Source organism: Balaenoptera physalus (assembly GCF_965194825.1).
Source record: "Balaenoptera physalus genome assembly, chromosome: 5".
NCBI classification, from domain to species: domain Eukaryota; kingdom Metazoa; phylum Chordata; class Mammalia; order Artiodactyla; family Balaenopteridae; genus Balaenoptera; species Balaenoptera physalus.
This window is the reverse complement of record NC_138884.1, coordinates 86,254,838-86,273,423: the sequence shown is the minus strand read 5'-3', so window position 1 is coordinate 86,273,423 and position 18,586 is coordinate 86,254,838. Positions and strand designations below refer to the sequence as shown.

Below are 18,586 nucleotides of genomic sequence, written 5' to 3'. Positions count from 1 at the left end.
TGTGTGTTTTCAGTACAGTTACATGTCTAGCTCCTTTTGAGTAACATATGTCCGCTCAAATAATTAACACGATTGGATATTATACCCTCAAAGCAAATGTCTATTGAACCTGTATTCTAGGAAGAAATAAAAAATAACAAAAAAAATGTAATTGCAACCTAATTTCCTAGAGATTCTTAGAATCCTTACTTCTGAATACTGGCCCCATACTGTTATTACATAAATATTCTTCTTGTAACTCAAAGTTCATCTTAGGAATTTTTAGTTAGGGGTAAAAAATCTTACAAAGAAACTGTTTAATAATGGATGTTAACATGTTACTAAGCAAGAGATGCTCACTTCTCTTCCCACAAAAACCAAACAGAAAACAGTGGGTGTTACTAATGTTTTCTATTTATTCATTAATAAAAAGTGCATAGTACAAGCCCTTTATCCCAATCCAAGTACTCAGTAAAAGATTACAATAAACCCTGGATGGCACAGACATGATTTGTTTGGCATGATTTAAACATTTAAAAACAGCAATTAACATTTGGTACATCACATGACCACCTTTGCTTTTAACAAAGTAATCATCAGACATGGTAACAAATACATATGACTTTTCATTTAGAAATATTATAATGTTAAGACTAAACCTACTATTGCAACAACAAAAATTTAACCCATTAACTTAAACTCTCTCCATTTCTCCTTCACGTTGCTGTTCTGTGTCTTAAGCTGAGCTGGTCAAATTTTAGCACGTATTCATTTAGAGTGACAGACTTTGATTCAGGGTGAGAGACTTCTGAGGTTCCTTTGAAGATGTAAGATATAGATAATTCTATAAACACTGTAATATCGCATACCACAAAGACACTAAAAGTAACCATGGAAGAGCTGTATTTAATAGTGACTTCTGAAACTTTCTCCAAGTAGTTTAAAATATGACTTGCTGACCATGGGATAGTGTTTGGATAAATACATGATAAAATCTTTTACTATACACAGTTCCAATGTTAACTTTTTCCACGTGGAAAGCAAAAAAACATTATTTTGCATAAAAGAACATTAAATAACCTAAAACAAAATAAACTCTTAATGGCATTTGTGGAATGTTTAAGAGCCAAAAGTGATTAAAATGTGAAGCTTTATCTTTCTTTTTTCCAGATTATTTAAAAATGACTGTAGCCACAGTGCAGGTGAATGTTTACAAGCCAAGTAATGAATAAGAGTGCTCAATAAAAAGGCCACATGTAGAAGCTTTAGGAATTAAAGAGAATAATATGAATTACTAGTTAGGTTAATAGAAATACTTTATGTGCTATTGCACACTGTCTTTGTCAGGAGTGCAGAGAAATTTTACAAGCAAAAAAACCAAGACTAAATACTTCACTAAAAACTTTCGTTACTAATTAAATAGATGGTCCATATAGGAAAAGGTTAATATTCTAATGTAATGTCAATTAAGTATATGCGACAGAAATGAAGAACTAGGAACAAGAACCCAGATTTCCAGGTCTCTAGCTAACACTAGACATTCTGTTTCCATGTCATAGCCACTTCTTCAACCAAAGTCAATTCTTAATTATTTGTGAGCCACAGATTCAGTGAACACATCAGTATCTCATCCAGAGACTAGCCTTCTAGCAGCTTAGAGAGCAGATTGTTAGGAGATATGTGCTAGCCTTCAAAGTTCAGGGGCAAGGACAGAAAAAGGAATGCTTATAGGGATTTAGCTCCATCTTAAGCCATTCCTGCCTCTCTGCTTTAAATGCTTTAAGAGCTGTAGAGCTGGGAAGGCTTCCAATAGGCCCTATTGAGAGAAAAAACCTTAAGTCTATGGTGTTCATTTATCCAGGATTTGACTTACCTGTGTTACAATACCCCTCAATTAACACAAGTAATTAAGAGTAGGTTATATCATTTCAAGAAGTTGAGGACAAAGCCAAGATGCACAGGAGGAATGCAAGCAGTCAGTAATGGATTATATAATGAAATGAAGCCCTTACAGTGTTTATAGCCTAGAATATAATCATAATAAAGGGGAAAAAATACCCTATGAGCATCACATAATTGTATCAGAGACTCTATTAAACAGTACAATGATATAGAGAAGTTTATTCAATTCATACAAGTAATTTCTCAGATCTATACAGTGAAAAGCTAAACTGACCTAGTGGGGGAAAATCCTTACATTGATAGCAAAATATCTTCTAGCCCCCATAAATCATCTGCAATCACTTGCTAGGAAAAAATTCCATAACCACACAGGTCATGCAGAATTTTTTTATGCCCTTTGTATTCATTTTCTATCAAACTGAAAAAAAAAACAATGCAACCTTTTACATTTTTACACATTTCAAATTTTTACTTATATTAATGCTCCTCCCCACCCCAATCCATCCTATTACCAAACAAGAATGAGACAGAGGTTGAGAAAAAAAAAGATCCTTGATTGTTTCTCATTTTCCTCCTTTTCCCTTGGAGTAAACCAAGAATTCATTAAATATTGTTTAAAGTCAGAAAGATAACAAGATTCAAAATTTTTTCTTCAAAGAAAACAATAGAGTAAATAAGTAAACAGCATTCAAATATCAGTAACCAAACAGGCCCCCAATACAGCTTTAAGATAGTTTCATTTAACAGGGAAGTTTTACAACAGAAAAGTAGCTTCCTGAGAGGCACCCACTTCAAAAATAAATTATAGCTTAAATTATTACTGTATAGATTACACCTGGCAAATGCAGAAAGAATTAAATTTTTTCCTCCTTTCATGAACTGTGTAAGGCTAGTATACAGTGGCTTACAAATTTCATATAATGGACTGTAAATCATCCACCATATTTAAATCATGTTTAAGTTTTCTTATATTAGACATTTTTATGGGAATAAAAACTTAGTAAACAATTACTTCATTTCTTCTTTCCTCCTTTTCTTTGCCACGTAAGCCAGTTGTAGTGGATGATATAGATTTCAGCTGTAACTTGTAAAATATTCCAAAGGCTGTCACAGTCCCAAGAACTAGAGAAAACTGCCATCCACAAATAAACTACCAAGGTTAAGTGTAAATACAATGTGGTTCTAATTTTCTTTCATACAATCTCAGATAACCCCAAATAACTTTATAAATACCTTATTAAAAAAAATCTTTAAACCCATCAAAACTATTTAAAATATTTAAATGTAGAGATCTCAAATTTCCTTCAATCAGGCCAGAAATTATCACAAAAATTATGATCACAGTTACAAACAGAATGAATGGAATGTTTAAGTTTAGGATAACCAAAAAAGCCCCATGTAACTTTTTAATGTATCATTTACTCAAATACAGGAAAGGTGATAACACAGGAAGCAAAAATAAGCTTGCAAGTGAAATTTCTAGAAGCTCATGAAAACAATACCATCCCATATGGCAGATGCAAAAGAAAAAACAGTTCTAATGGGGTTAAGAGTACTCTGGTCATCTTCGTTCATTTGGTCGTGCAAGGTGTTAACTATTTTTACTTCCCATATCCACAAAGTTAGTCCACAGGAGGGGCTGGGGGATCCTGTCCCTGGCATTAAAGAGAGAGAAATTATGAAACTGACTTCTTAAATCTCCCAGTGCAACCAGTCTAACATTAACATATACAGTAAGAATTGAGCAGCAATGCCCCTCACCTTCCCATCCCAAATCATATACTTATTTGGACCTCTTGTACGTTTTTGCACAAGGGAGCACTAGATTAACACTGTGATTCACCGATGTTTGTCTCTTTCTTCCTTGTAGCATGGAAGAAAGGAACATTTTGTAACAGTGATATTGACTTAGGTAAAAGTGCTCTCCCTGACAGCTCCAGAGGTGATATGTAAACCAATCAAGGTAGTCTCATCCCTCTTGCTAAGGTGACTGAGTACAGTACAATCAAAGTGAAGCTAAAGACTTGTATTTCTCACTACAGAATGTCAGTCAGTGAGGAAGTATGTGGCACCAGTTGCAACTGGCAGCCGCCCTATTGGGACCAGAAAGGGAGCCCACCTTGGAATAAAGCTAATGGTCTGAGGGAAGAACCCAGGTCTTTGATGACGCTGTTAAACTTTCTAAACAGTAATCCTACCTCTGGATTTTTTAATGTGTAAACCAATGAAGCCAATTACTTAAACCAGGCTGAACAGATTTTTGTTACTTGTAATAGAAAGCTTCTGAACTGTAAAGGAAAGAGCAGACCTTTTAGGAATCTTCAGGAAGATCCCATTTATTTACTCTGACATGCTATATGAGGCCCTAGTTGAGGATAATGAATTTTTCTACTTGGAATTAGTCAATATGTTCTCTTGCTTATTCCTAGAGCTGTGGGACTATTATTTTTAGAACTGCTGATCTACAATGAACTAAGGTTCAGGGGACTGTCACTTTTGAATGGCTTCTAATTGAGTTGGGTTTCTTTAGTTCCAAACATTGAGGATGTTGCTCTTTGATATGAAAGTATTAAAACTGCGCACAGAAAGTAAGAAAAACGGCTTAGGAGAAAGCACTTTATCAAGACAATATACAAGCTGTTTTATGGATACCCTCCTCTCCAAGAAAACCCTAAAATAAATTTAAGGCATTTTATATAGTGTTAATGATGCCTTCTTTCTTAACTAAAGTCACCATGCTACATATATAAATGTTTTAATCCTAAAAAAACGCAAAGCACTGACCAGTTAACACTGCACATTTGCTTTCTCCTGTATAAGCAACTGGTCTAACCAAACTTCTTTTTAATAGTAACAACGAAGGACTGGGGAAAAGAAGCAATTATTTTAGGTTGGAGAAGGGAATTAGTGGGATAATTTGGTGTTCAACAAGTAAATCCATCATGGAAATATTTTTAGAGGTAATATCCAAATCAAATGGGAAAAAAAAAATATAAACACTGGTTCTGAAAATGATTAAAGGAATCCTTTCATGGAGGCTCTATCAAAAACTCCTTGTTGGGTCACTTTATCATACTTTCAGTTAGGTTCTAAAAATGGCTGTAATCATGACTATCAAGATTTATCAACATGAATGATTCCTACCTCTCCTTTTCCCAGCTCAGTTGACCTATTGTGATGCAGAACTGGAAGAATGAAGTTGAGAGAAATAGGATGGGAAAACAGGTTTAGCCAGAGAGGCTCAGTGTCTCTGTTGTATTTAATAGAAGGCGAGAAAATGAAGAATGTGTGTGTAGACACATTTGAACTGTAGCTAGTAAGAGACTCTGGGGAGCTGGAAGCATACGCGGCAAGGGATCAACTGTGAGCTGGATAGAACTGGGTAGTGGAAGACTGAGATTTGAGAAACACTGCTGTGGATTATTACGAACTGCATCATTTTTTATGTTTCTCACGTGAGGAAAGATTGGAATTCATCTTAAAATGATTTGGGGGCTACTGGTCTGTACTTTTCTCTAAATGTAACTCCACGAAGACTAAGCCATTTGGGGTTTCAAGATTTACTAGGACTACATAGGAAGAACTTACTCCGTGAGCTAAATCTTCCTTTTGCTAATTCAGATATTTCCGTCAAAACAAACTCCTCCCCTTTCCCAGGCCACACCCATGCCCCCACCCCAAAACATTTCTAATCCACAACACTTACATTATGAGGACTGGTTGGTTTTCCAGTTAGGTTGGATCCTCTTAGATTAGGAGGTCTCAGTAGAAACAAGATCACTGCAATAACCATCCAGGCCATCAAGATCATGGTAATACTGATGCCATTATCACTAGGGGGTCCTGGTACTAAAGACAAACAGAAAATGTATTTGCAACAAAAACTGTAGAAAAATTATAATATTGTTAGATAAATGTAAAAACAAATCCTAATGTTTAAATAGCGACTTCAAAAATTATATTATTAAAAAAAGGCATTAGTAATTTTAAGAACTATTAAATATTACAGCTTCAATTTCCCTTTCCTCCTGTGAGAAAATCTAAATGGTAAATGGTATAAAATACTCATAAGCCAGAGCCTATTAAATAAAGATTTTTAATAGTATAGTAGTTCTTAATATTTTGGGGCAATAGAATCCTTTGAGAATTTGATAAAAAAGGACTCTCTTTCCACTATAAGAATCCATGTATACACATTCAACAATTTTGCATATAATTGCAGAAGATTCATGGACCCACAAAGCCACCAATCCATAGATACACTGAGATCTACAGAACTCAGGTTAAGACCACATGATACACAGTTAAGACGCTCTAGGGGTGAGGGGATTATGCATTTTAATTACAGAAGTAGCATGAAAAAATAACAGAGCTTAAGGAAAAGGGGACATCCACGTTGTATAATATAATATATGAATTAATATCCCTTTATGACATTCTCAAACAAATAGATATTAATTTGGCATTCTTTTTTGCAAAAAGAATTTGGATTCAGATCTAGATATTATAGTCTATGCCTTTATCAAGAGAAAAAAGTCAGGTTTCTGTGTAGGTATCAGTCTTTCCAGCTCCTTAAAGCAGCCATATCTTAAATATTTATTTCTGAATAACAAGTACCTAGCACAGTGCCTAGTTCATGGTATGAACTTAACAAATTTCTAATAAATGAAATGTATATTAGAGAACTCAAAGTATCAAAAATGAAAATTCTAGAAGATTAGATTTAAATAGCCTGTCAAGACTATGTATAAATGTTTGGTTTTGGTCTCACTGCCTCAGGAAAAAGTAAAAGAAATCCAGACAAGATTCTGAAACTAAGCAGATGCATTATGCATTACATTGAGGTCCACGGGCCCAGGGCCGAGGTGGCACTGCTGAGGCCAAAGGGGACAAAGTCAAGCAAAGAGCTGAGCCATCCCAAGAGCAGACTGGAGAGGAACCTAGTCTCTGTTCCAACCCAATCACTTCTCCAGAAACAAGTAACACAGTACTCAGGGGTCATCAATTTGCGATGCTTATCACACAATGAATCAGCATGTCCCCCCTCTATATCCATATTCATTCCTTTCCTTGTTCCCTCCTATTATATGTGCCTCCCTTCATAACTAAAAACCAATTTCTCCACTTAAGTTTTGGATTCCATCACTCTTGCAGAAATTTACCCATTATCCTCTCTCTTGTGAATTCCACACCCTCTTCTCCATTGCAGCCATCCCATAATCACTTAAACATGATAAAGTTTCTCCCATATTTAAAAAATATATATATATCTCCCTCAACCTCCTCTGTTCAGCTATCAAAGCTAACCTCTCGAGAGTGGTCTATATTTACATCTACACTTCACTACCTCCCACTCACGCCTTAGGTTGGCATCTACCTCCATCAACATTCAAACAACTCTTTGAAAGGTCACCTATGACACCTGCAGGCTGCTAAGCCTAATGGGTAATTTCAGTCCTCATTTTCCATGACCATGCTCTCCTTAAAACACTTTCTTCCTTTGTATTCTGTGCCATTACCACTGCCAGATTTTCTTTCTAACACTTAGCCACTCCTTTACATGCTCATTTTCCTCTTCCTGGCTTTTACATTTTGGAATTCCTCATGGTCAGTTTTAGGTTCCCTTCTCTTCTTTCTCTGCATACTATCATCCTCACCTGTGGCTTCACTTACCTTCTGTATGCAGACCACACTTAAATTTATATTCAGCCCCAACTTCCCTGCACTTCAAACCCAGTATCCAATTATCTATCTACATCAGTAGTTCTCTATTTTTTTTTTAAATCTTCATATCAACAGTTCCTAAACTGTGGTGTACTGTAGAGCCAATGCTTCTTAAAAATGTACCTGAATCCCACCTCGCACTTAACATACTCAATATCCCAAACTAAAATCACGAGCATCTCCCCTGCCCCATCCTCCATGCCCTACCAAATTGGGTTTCTATCCATCCAACTGCCTAGGCCAGAAACCTATGAAAACACCTTTCATTCCCTCAATGACCCTCTATTTAACCCATCATGAAGTTTCTGTCAAGTGATATTTAGGAAGTAAATATTTACTTCCTAAATATCACTCAAGTCTGTCCACTTTTAGCTCCGTGCCCACACTTGCTCAAGCTACCATCACTTCTTGTCCGGTCTCTTAACTGACCTCCCCATACCTACTTTTGCCTCCTCTAATTCTGTCCTTTAAGCTGCTCCAAGAATGGTATTTTTTAAAAAATCAAATACTATTATTTTTATTACTAAATAATAGCTAAAAGTTGAGTGGTTACTTTGAACCAGGCATTCTCTCTTAATCCCTTTTAACAATTTTTATTTTTTTGCCACGCCTGGAGGCTTGCGGGATCTTAGTTCCCTAACCAGGGATTGAACCCCAGACACCGCAGTGAAAGCGCCGAGTCCTAACCACTGGACCGCCAGGGAGTTCCTCAACAATCTTATTTTATGGTCGGTACTATCATATCTTCATTTTATAAATGAGGAAAGTGAGGAATAGTGGGAGTTAAATCCCAATGTCATACAGTTGGCATGTCGCAAAGCTGGGATTTAAATACAGTGGTCTCATTCCATAGACTGTGCTCTTAACCTCTTTGCTATGTCATAATCTCTGACAGTATCACATTAGAAGACAGATCCCTGAAAATTACTACTCCTATGGGTAGTAAAAATGGAAAATACAGGGACTTCCCTGGTGGCACAGTGGTTAAGAATCCACCTGCCAATGCAGGGGACAAGGGTTCGAGCCCTGGTCCGGGAAGATCCCACATGCCGCGGAGCAACTAAGCCCATGCACCACAACTGCTGAGCTTGCACTCTAGAGCCCGAGTGCCACAACTACTGAAGCCCACATGCTCTAGGGCTCACGTGCCACAACTACTGAGCCCATGCACCTAGAGCCCGTGCTCTGCAACAAGAGAAGCCACTGCAATGAGAAGCCCACGCACCGCAACTAGAGAAAGCCCACGAGCAGCAACGAAGACCCAACGCAGCCAAAAAATAAAATTAAATTATAAAAATAAAAATTGGAAAATACAGATTTTAAAAGGATTTTGATAAATAAACTTATAACTAGTTGTTAGGTAAAACTAGATTATTTAAAGGTAGTCAGAGAAAGATAACTGTGCCTTCTATACACGATCACTTCTTATAGTGTCCTCTCAGAAGTAAAATGCTAGATTAATTGTACAGACCAGAAGTGTAAGCCCAACGCCAATTCTTATGTTATTCAATTTGGAAAATGGGTCCCTTACTTTTTGATACTCTTCAGAGGTAAAAGATTGTGAAACTTCAGAGAGTTAAACCTCAGATCACAAATTTACTAATGCCTATTTCTAGACAAAGCAACCCTAACAAAATGCCCACTCCATTTTAAGACTCTCATAGTGATAATACGACTCCTAGTTCCCCATAACTGTCTCCTAGCTTGGTTCCTATTGCAGCCTTTCCTTCCTGCATACTGCTGCCAAAAAAGTCTGCTTAAAAAACACTGCTCTTAACACATCTCTGCCGGCTAATCCAGTGACTCACTTCCCACTGCTACTGCTTCAACTCTGAACTCTTCAGCCTGGCCTTTCCTCATCAGATGTGGCCCTACTCATCAATATTACCTCTTACCATTTCTCAGAAAAAGCATCCCCTGCTCTAGTCAACCCCATTCCTTCTTCCTTCTTTAGCCAGTGGTTCCCTGGCCTGCCTGCCCATCAGAATAGCCTGTGATGATACCAATGCCACAGTTTCCCAGGCCCTGCCTCACATCATCTAATTCAGGAGCAGCTCAGGGGTGGGGTCAGGAATCAACAATATTTTTAAAGCTTTCCAAACGAATCTGATGCAATAGTTCAATGCTAGTTTGGCTAACAGCACTTGCAACTTTGCAAACTCAGTCCTTCTGGGGACTGATTATTTTTCCCCACCTGGCATGATATTACAACTAATCTCATTTAACTACAACCCTCTCTTGTCTGTAAAAAAATCTCCATTTTCTCTGCCCACCCTTTCCTTTCTTCTCTAGACTAGTGTAGCACTTCCAGTTTGAAGGAATGGTTTCCTACTTCTCCTAATTAGGTCATTAACTTTTTAAGAACTGAGACCATCTCATAGCTGTTTGACTCCACCACCTCTTAGATACATAATCTCTGTGCCTCGATTTCCTTATCTGTGAAATGGAAATATTACAATCACCTCATAGGGTAGTTAGAAAGATAGAAGAGAAATGGTCAGTACATGGAAAGCAGCACAGTGCCTGGTACACAGTAGGTATTCAATAAACATCAGCCATTATCAATCTGTGCTCTAGTTAAAATCAGTATTAGGATCAACTAGAGCACAGAAAAGACGGAGTGCAGAAAATTCCTTGTGTGAATAGCTAGGCTGGATAAGATGGTGAAGTGAGAATGAAAAAGGGTCAGACACAAATGGTAACAGGATGAAAGAAGCACAACACTTGGCGACTGCCTGGACTGGTTACGGTAGGAGGAGGAAGAAAAAGTAAGGGTGCCTCTAAAATTTCTGCAGGGCGGTAGCATGCAGAAGAACTCTCCACTTAAAAGGCCAAATGGATGCAGGTTTGACCTGACCTCCCAGGTTTGACCTGACCTCCCAGGTTTGATAAGAGCATTTCTCTTATTCTCTAATAACTTAAGGCCCATCTCAGAATAAAGGACAATAGCTGAACCAATTATAGTCAAACCTCTTGATCACAGTCAATGTTTTTCTGTTTACAGCAGTAGCACAAACTTAAGATTGGCTCTAGAATGTACTTTCACACGGACATACTGTGCAAGGTTATTAACAAAAAACTGGAAACAGATCTAAACGTCTGCCAAGAGTGTCTGATTAAGAAATTATGGTATATCTCTCTCCTGTGTTTTCTCATCCTGAGTCTCCTCAGGGTGCACTATGGGGGGGCTGGTGGTGGCTGCAGTGTCTGATGGCAGGCATCCTATTTCTATGCTGAGTTCCCTCAGTGCTCACCCTCAGGCAGCTGTAATGTGATGGCTTGATGGCTGCAACATCCTTTGTTTACTGAATTGGCAAGCAACATTTTTTTTCATTCATAAGGTACGTATGTATGCAAGGAATGATTTAAATGAACTCAGACTCTTGCATCTTCCCGTACAAAGAAAAGCGCTGACTTCATTAACTTGAGATGTCTGTTTTTCTTTTTTTTTTTTCTTTCTTTCTTTCTTTCTTTTTTTTTTTTTTTGCTGCGCCACACGGCATGCGGGATCTTGGTTCCCCAACCATGGATCGAACCCACACCCCCTGCAGTGGAAGCCTGGAGTCCTCACCACTGGACCACCAGGGGAAGTCCCTGTTTTTCTTTAATTAACAATAATCTTTTGATGTTCCTACTACGTGGTTTCTTACAAAAACTCCTATATATCCTGGTTCCTCCCTTACCTCTTCAGAGCAGTCCCTCAGAGTCATCTGAGAGGCTGTCTTCCAGGCTTAAGTCCTCAGCAAGTCTATCAAATAAAACGTAATTCTCAAAAAAAAAAAAAAATTATGGTATATTTGTAAAATGGAATACTATGAAGCTATAAAACAATGTTGAGGGAAGTCTCCATGAGATATACTATTTTTTGACAGAGGAAAAAAAGCAGGTGAAAAACAGTGTGTACTAAGAAAGGGGGGCAAATAATATATATTTTGCCTGTACATGCATAAAGAAATTCTGGAAAGCTACATAGAAGGCCAATAATACCTAGAGATAGGACGTGGTTAGATGGGAGAATATGAGTAGGAAGACACCTTTTCACTATACACTAACTAACTTCTTGATTTTTGAACCATATATAAAAACATTAAATTGAATGAAGCAAAAACAGTAAACCTAAAATGTCTTGGGATTGGAGACACTGGGTATCTGAACTGACTTAGACTTTTTGAAATATCCAGGAATAGAGATGAATGGGGTCACTATAGGCTTTCTGTGATTATACGCAGTCCCTTATGACAAGATCTGCTTCTTCGTGAAGTCTCAAAACAGGCATGCTACTCAAACTCCCCGACACAGCATGCGGCTAATACAAACAAATATCAGGAGCAGCTATTTTAAAGTCAACACAGAGAGCTGAAAGGGCCTTTGAGTTAGCTGGCCACTATGGTTTTTATTGTGACAACTGTTTGGCACTAAATATTCTAAATATTAATATAGTGCCAAGTAATCTAGATATTAAGAAGCACAATCACATGCGGGATATAAAGTCTGTTCCCCTCACTGCCTAGGAATTAATTGCCTTAAGAGGGTAAATACTTTTTACTCTATGGTCTAGAAAAATGTCAAATCATAAAAATGTAAAAGGACTTTGTACACCAAAATACAGGGTTCCATTTTGCTCAAGGGTTAAGTCTTTGGTTACAAGAAAAAGTATTACAAATAAGATGTCAAATGGAATATTCACAAAGAAGCTATTAACTTAGCTGGACACCAGGAAGATGAAAGAGAGGGAGGCTCTAAGAGCTGGCAGATCCTGAGGCATTACTTCTATAAACATATATAGGTCTCCAGTGGGAAAAGCAGAAACAGAACAGCAGTGAAAGTGGACAGTGCAGCAGCAGGCTTTAACCCTGTGATTTTGGAGTTGTATACAGTAATTACAGTATCCTCAGAACATCTACCCATCTTTTGATTTACTCCAAAATTAAATTAGCAATAGAGCTGGTTTCCATACAACTCTTTATCTGAAAGACAGTCTTTCAGAAGAGTGGGCAGACTCATTCTATGCAGCTCTAGAGAACAAAACTGTGGGTAAATATCACGATGAAGTGGAATGTAGCGCAATATAAAGAATCATGCAGCAACTAGATATGTTCACAGCTTGCAACTAGATTCTGCTACCACATGAAGTAATGAGCTTCATATTCTATTAAATCATCTCAAATACATGCAGCACATCATGGCAGGCACAATGGATACTGTGATATTATGATATAATAAGAAATACATATTTGGTCTTCATTCTGGTTCCTGTCAGAAAGCTGCTAAAATCCTTGGAATTTCCTGAGTGATAAGGGTGAGAGAGGAACGTCTATTCATAATAAACCCCTTTCAACCATACCTGAGTTGACGTTAATGAGGTGACTCTTAGTGGGCCCCCAGAAAGCTTCAGGATGGGGACTCACTGGGAGTCTGACCAAGTGATTAGAGGGTTGGAACTTCCAGCTTCCAAGTTATTCATCAATGGCCAATGATTTACTCATTCATGCCTATGGAATGGAACCTCCATAAAAACCCTAAACAACGGGGTTCATAGAGCTTCCCGGCTGGTGAACACATGGAGGAGCTGGGAGGGTGGTGCACCCAGAGAAGACAGGGAAGCTCTGTACCCCTTCTCCTCATACCTTGCACTAGGCATCTCTTCCATTTGGCTGTTCCCGAGTTGCATCCTTTGTAATAAACTGGTAATAGTAATTAAACTGTTTTCCTGCCTTCTGTAAGCCATTCTCACAAATTATTGAAACAGAAGAAGGGGTTGCGGGGACCCCTTAATATATTGCGGGGACCCCTTATATATCCGATTAATATATATTTTATGAAAACAGCATAAGCTCATTCGTGAAAATTTAGAATACACAGAAAAGTAAATATATCGCTCAGAGGAAGCAACTGCTTAAACCATTTAAAGACATGGCTGTTAGAAAGGATTTCCACCAAATGCTAAAAGAACTGGGGCGGGGTGGAAGAACTGGCAAAGATAACTGAATTAATACTCAAGCTCTAGAGTTGTGCCTTTATACTTGGATTAAAGAAGTGAAATTTCACCCACAGAAATAAGAGTATACTTGGTTTACAGGTGGGACTGGCTCAAGGGTCACAAATACCACAAATATAACAAACACTTGTTTTCCCATAAGGAGTTCAATAAGATTATTTTCAACTAGAAGAACACGTTTTAGCTTTACTGCTGAGGCAAAAATTTATGATGCTTATCAGAGGGCACACTGCAGATTAATGAACGCTACTGAAGAGACAACATAAAGAAATCTGGAGTTGGGGAACCACCACCCATCATCCCCAAAACCTAACGCAAGTCTGCCCATTACTTTCTTGCCCAGAGGCATATAATTATTACCCTGCTGCACCAAAGGACTACATTCTGACAAAGTTTCTACTTTGGGCCAGGCACTGTACTAGCTCCTGTTTCTCTAAGTTGTTACATTTACAGAATTTGATGGGATACCCAGTTCACACAGTAATACCAGTCATTAATAATGTACTAACAAAAAAAAAAAAAAAAAAAAAAATAATGTACTAACAAGTTCCTTTATAATGATATCTTACTGTGTTTTGTTTTAGTTTCACATACATAATAAAGTGGGGCTCAGCTTCAGAGATGTGAAGTATAAGCAACTAGCCTATTAATAAATGCAATTTGGCAATATGTCAAAAGCCTTAAAATGTGCAAAAGGATGTTTGTTCAAGCATTATTTATAACAGCAAAAATATATTAGCAACCTAAGATTCCAACAAAAGGGAATTATTTGAACACTGGTGCATCCCCATAATGAATTATTATTTAGTCAGTAAATATTTTTAAGGTAAATACATGCTGATATACTCACAATACAGTAGTGAAAAACAACACATACAAATTGATCCCATATTTCTAAGTATATATGAAATCGAATTGTGCCAGGCTTCACCATCCTGTAAACATCATACTTCCATTCTTACAGTCAAATTATTATGGTATAAGACTGGATTGGCTATTATTTCCCCTCAAAGTATCCCTCAAATTACTTCTGTCCTGAAAAAAACATGCCTCATATTATAAGTCTGTCAGCTACATTCACCATGCGGGATCCATCTTCCTGCACTGATTCTCACTCTACCATCACCACTGCCCATAAAGCCATGAAAAAACCTCCCTACTGCCCTTACGGTCTTGAGAATGCTAATGTCAGAGCCAAAGGAATGACTCCAATGTCTCCCAAAGCTTCCAAACCTTGGGAAAAAATGGTCTCCCCTTCCTTCACTCACAAATTCTCAAAGTGAGGGGTTTGTGCTAGCAGCCTCGGTGTTCAGTTCAATGAGCCAGAAGTGCCCTGTTCCACCTGTATTTGCCCCAAAAAGGGTCTTGGAAGGGTTTACACCAACTTGTTAACAGTGGTCATCTTTTATTATTCTGGAAGTTTTTCCTTTTCTTTTTTTTCTTATCTGTGATTTTATAATTTTATTCAATGAACAGGTTTTGTTTTTGTGGCAGGACCAAAAAACACAATTTTTTAAGTTAAAATATTAAATATTTAAGTAGGAAATACATTACTAAGAACCATTTCCTTAAAGGGTAAACTGTAAGAATAATTTCTGGCAAAAATTCAGTCTTATTCTGGTCTCTAATTCTGCCCCCAATGCCAAGCCTCCTCCTGTCCCATCATTACTTACATTCCTGAAGACATTCTGTGTCTGTGCAGTAGGACTGGGACTGCCTCAACTACAATGAATAAGAAGAAAGGAAAGTTAGCCACTGGACTTAACCAAAAATGGATACTATTTATTAGAAAGATCATGTTTTGTTTTTTAATGAATGCTACTACAGTATATATCATACCTTCAAAATCAGATAAAAACATAGAATATATTGAGGGGCTGTTCAGTTCGGGGGGATTTTTTTCTCCTCAACATAATATTCAAATATACTGTGATCTAGTGCAATTCACCTATTTAAATTAGGAATTTTTAAAAGTCACCTGTGGATGGGGGTGGTGGTGGGATGAATTGGGAGATTGGGATTGACATATATACACTAATATGTATAAAACAGATAACTAATAAGAACCTGCTGTATAAAAAATAAATAAATAAAATTTAAAATTCAGGAAAAAAAATAAAAAGTCACCTGTGACAGAAACTCCTGCTGCCGTATGTTATTAGACTTCCCAAAGGAAAAGCACTTAACTGTAGAGGAGAGCTACTAGAAAAAGAGTAAACTTTGTTAATAAGGTTTTTTTTTTCCTGAAAATTAGAAGCCTCTGCTTCTAATAGAAAAAATAGGTTCTCTTTGTAGAAAATGCACCTTTGAAAGGAAGGAATTTTTTTGTTTCCTTTTTGCTTACATCTGCATAAACAGTGGTTAGACAAGGAAGAAACTAATAAAAATGATACCACAGGAGTTGGGGGTGGGATGGAGGAATGGAGTAGGCTCTGATGAGACGGGATATGAAGTTTTCAATGTCTATCTTTACATATCATTTAATTTTGGAACCATATGATTATGAATTTTAAAAAGATAAGTGAAAAGTAAAAACCCATCTATCAATAAACATGTATCATCCTTTTATGAATGTTCACCCTATGCTGAGGGCTTTTAGGATGTTTAGAAATGATAATCTCATAAATCTTAAAACAGATGATACACAGTAAACTGAATGAACATGCAACTTTTCAGTTCAGCCTCATTACTTTATAATGACACCCCCTCTCCATTAAAGCAGTTAATGCATAACCTGCAATTGTTTGGGGAAGCAACTACAGAGCAGTCGTGCTTAGCTGGTTAAGCATGGGCTCTGCAAAAAGGCAGATCTTGATTTAAAGTCAGGCTCTGCAACTTTCTAGAGTTTCAAGACCTTGGGTGAATTCTTTAACACCTCTAAGCTTTAGTTTCCTCATCTGGTAAAATGGGGATGATATTACCTATATCTGAGTACAAGTGAGAATTAAAATACACAGTGCATATGAAATGTCGTAACAACCCAAGAAAGAAGAAACGTTAGCTATTATTATTACTGTGCCAAACAAATTATGACCTCATCTAAAACAATTATTGGAATTAACAGAACAAATCATCTTGTAAGTTGTTCGCTAAGATGATCAGGCTTGCTTTGGTGTATACCACTAAAAGTGTTCTATTTGTTTTTTGGTTTTTGTTTTTTAAATATTTATTTATTTATTTGGCTGCGCCAGGTCTTAGTTGTGGCACGCGGGGTCTATAGTTGCGGCATGCAAACTCTTAGTTGCGGCACGTGGGATCTAGTTCCCTGACCAGGGATTGAACCCGGGCCCCCTGCATTGGAAGCGTGGAATCTTGGCCACTGGACTACCAGGGAAGTCCCCAAAGTAGTTCTATTTGAGTTAGAATGGGAAAACAGATCTTAATTAATGTAAAAATATGCTGGGTACCTTAAACCTTCCTAAATATGAAAAGAATCAATCCAAAACCTCTTTAAAAATTTATGCATTCTACGGCTATCATCAAAAAGACAATAAATAACAAGTGTTGGTAAGGACGTGGGAAAAAGGGAACCTTTGTGCACTGTTGGTGGGAATATAAATTGGTCGCAGCCACTATGGAAAACAGTATGGAGCTTCCTCAAAAGATTAAAAATAGCGTTACCATATGATCCAGCAATTCCACTTCTGGGTATTTACCCGAAGAAAACAAAAACACTAATTCGAAAAGATAAATGCAGCCCCATGTTTTCTGTAGCATTATTTACAATAGCCAAGACATGGAAATAACCTAAGTGTCCACTGATGGATGAACGGATAAACACACACACAAACACACACACACACACAGAGGAGCATTATTCAGCCATAAAAAAGAATGAAATCTTGCCATCTGCGACAACATGGATGGACCCCAAGGGCATTATGCTAAGTGAAACAAGTCAGACAGAAAAAGATTAATACTGTATGATCCACTTATATGTGGAATCTAAAAACAAAGATCTCATGGATATAGAGAAGAGATTGGTGGTAGCCTGAGGCAGGGGGAGGAAGGTGGGCAAAATGGGTGAAAGGGGGTCAAAAGGTACAAATTTCCAGTTAAAAAATGAGTAAGTTATAAGAATGTAATGTACAGCATGGTGACTACAGCTAATAATATTGTAAAAAATTACACATTCTAAAGAAATTGAAAAAAAGATTACTAGACCCTTGGGTAACAAATCAGACCTAATGAACTTCCTACTTTACATATACTTTAAGTTTTACTAATTTTTTTCCCAATAAGTAATACGTATACACAGTACAAAACTCAAAAGTACAAAAGGATACTCTATGCAAGGTAAATCTCTTGCTCTCTTCTGTCTTTCAGCCTCCACAGCACTCAGGTTTTTTTGTGAATCTCTCCAGAGATGTCCTTACATTTTTATAAGCATATATATCTTTTCCCATTACTCCTCCACCTCTAAGTAGCATTGTAGCGAATGTAAAACAAAAAGAGATCTATTAGGTCCTTGGATTGAACAAGTACTATCTAATTACTTAAGATATCAAATAAGGAATAAAAATAACTTTCTTGGGTTTAGTATTTAGCAATCACATAACATATCCCAAAATCTACAGCTGTGATCAAAATGACCAATGAATTATCAGTTCATTGTACATTATGTAACTCAAGTGCCAGCCCTGGCTTTTGGCTATACCTCTACTTGAACTGATGCCTTTGTCTTCAGGTCTGACTTGCTGGCTGTCTGTAGCTCAATGATATCTACAAATGACATGATTTCCATGCGAAAAGCCTCCAAGTCTTTATATATCCATTTCCTCACAAATCTACTTCCACGGAGGGGCACAGCACCAGCTCTAGGCTTCTTCTTCATGCTTCCATCAGTCTCATCCTCCTTTTTCGATGTGGGTCTACCAGATAAGATGCTCACTGTGTTCGTCTTTGACCTCCCTGCGACGCTGGCAGGTCTGGGTTTCACCCCACACCCTTGCAGTGGGTTTGTAGTCTATAGCCAGGGTCACC

The 18,586-nt window shown here is 37.5% G+C and overlaps 1 protein-coding gene and 1 pseudogene across 3 annotated transcripts in view; one reads left to right on the top strand and one right to left on the bottom strand.

Moving 5' to 3' along the window:
* The window catches only part of LOC309661983 (proline-rich protein 11 pseudogene), a 367,415-nt pseudogene that overhangs the window by 36,120 nt on the left and 312,709 nt on the right, over positions 1-18,586 (top strand). The gene's annotated exons all lie outside the window — the stretch shown is intronic.
* Positions 376-18,586, bottom strand: part of SMIM14 (small integral membrane protein 14) — a 63,806-nt gene continuing 45,595 nt past the window's right edge. Inside the window, exons 3-5 of one of the 2 annotated variants that reach the window (XM_082464322.1) lie at positions 15,277-15,325; positions 5,588-5,730; positions 376-3,536 (exon numbers count right to left, since the gene is read on the bottom strand). In XM_082464322.1, coding sequence (XP_082320448.1) covers positions 3,504-3,536; positions 5,588-5,730; positions 15,277-15,325 — 225 coding nt within the window. In that variant the 3' untranslated portion in view covers positions 376-3,503. The remainder of the gene's footprint in view (positions 3,537-5,587; positions 5,731-15,276; positions 15,326-18,586) is intronic. The other variant, XR_014264411.1, reaches the window with a different exon arrangement.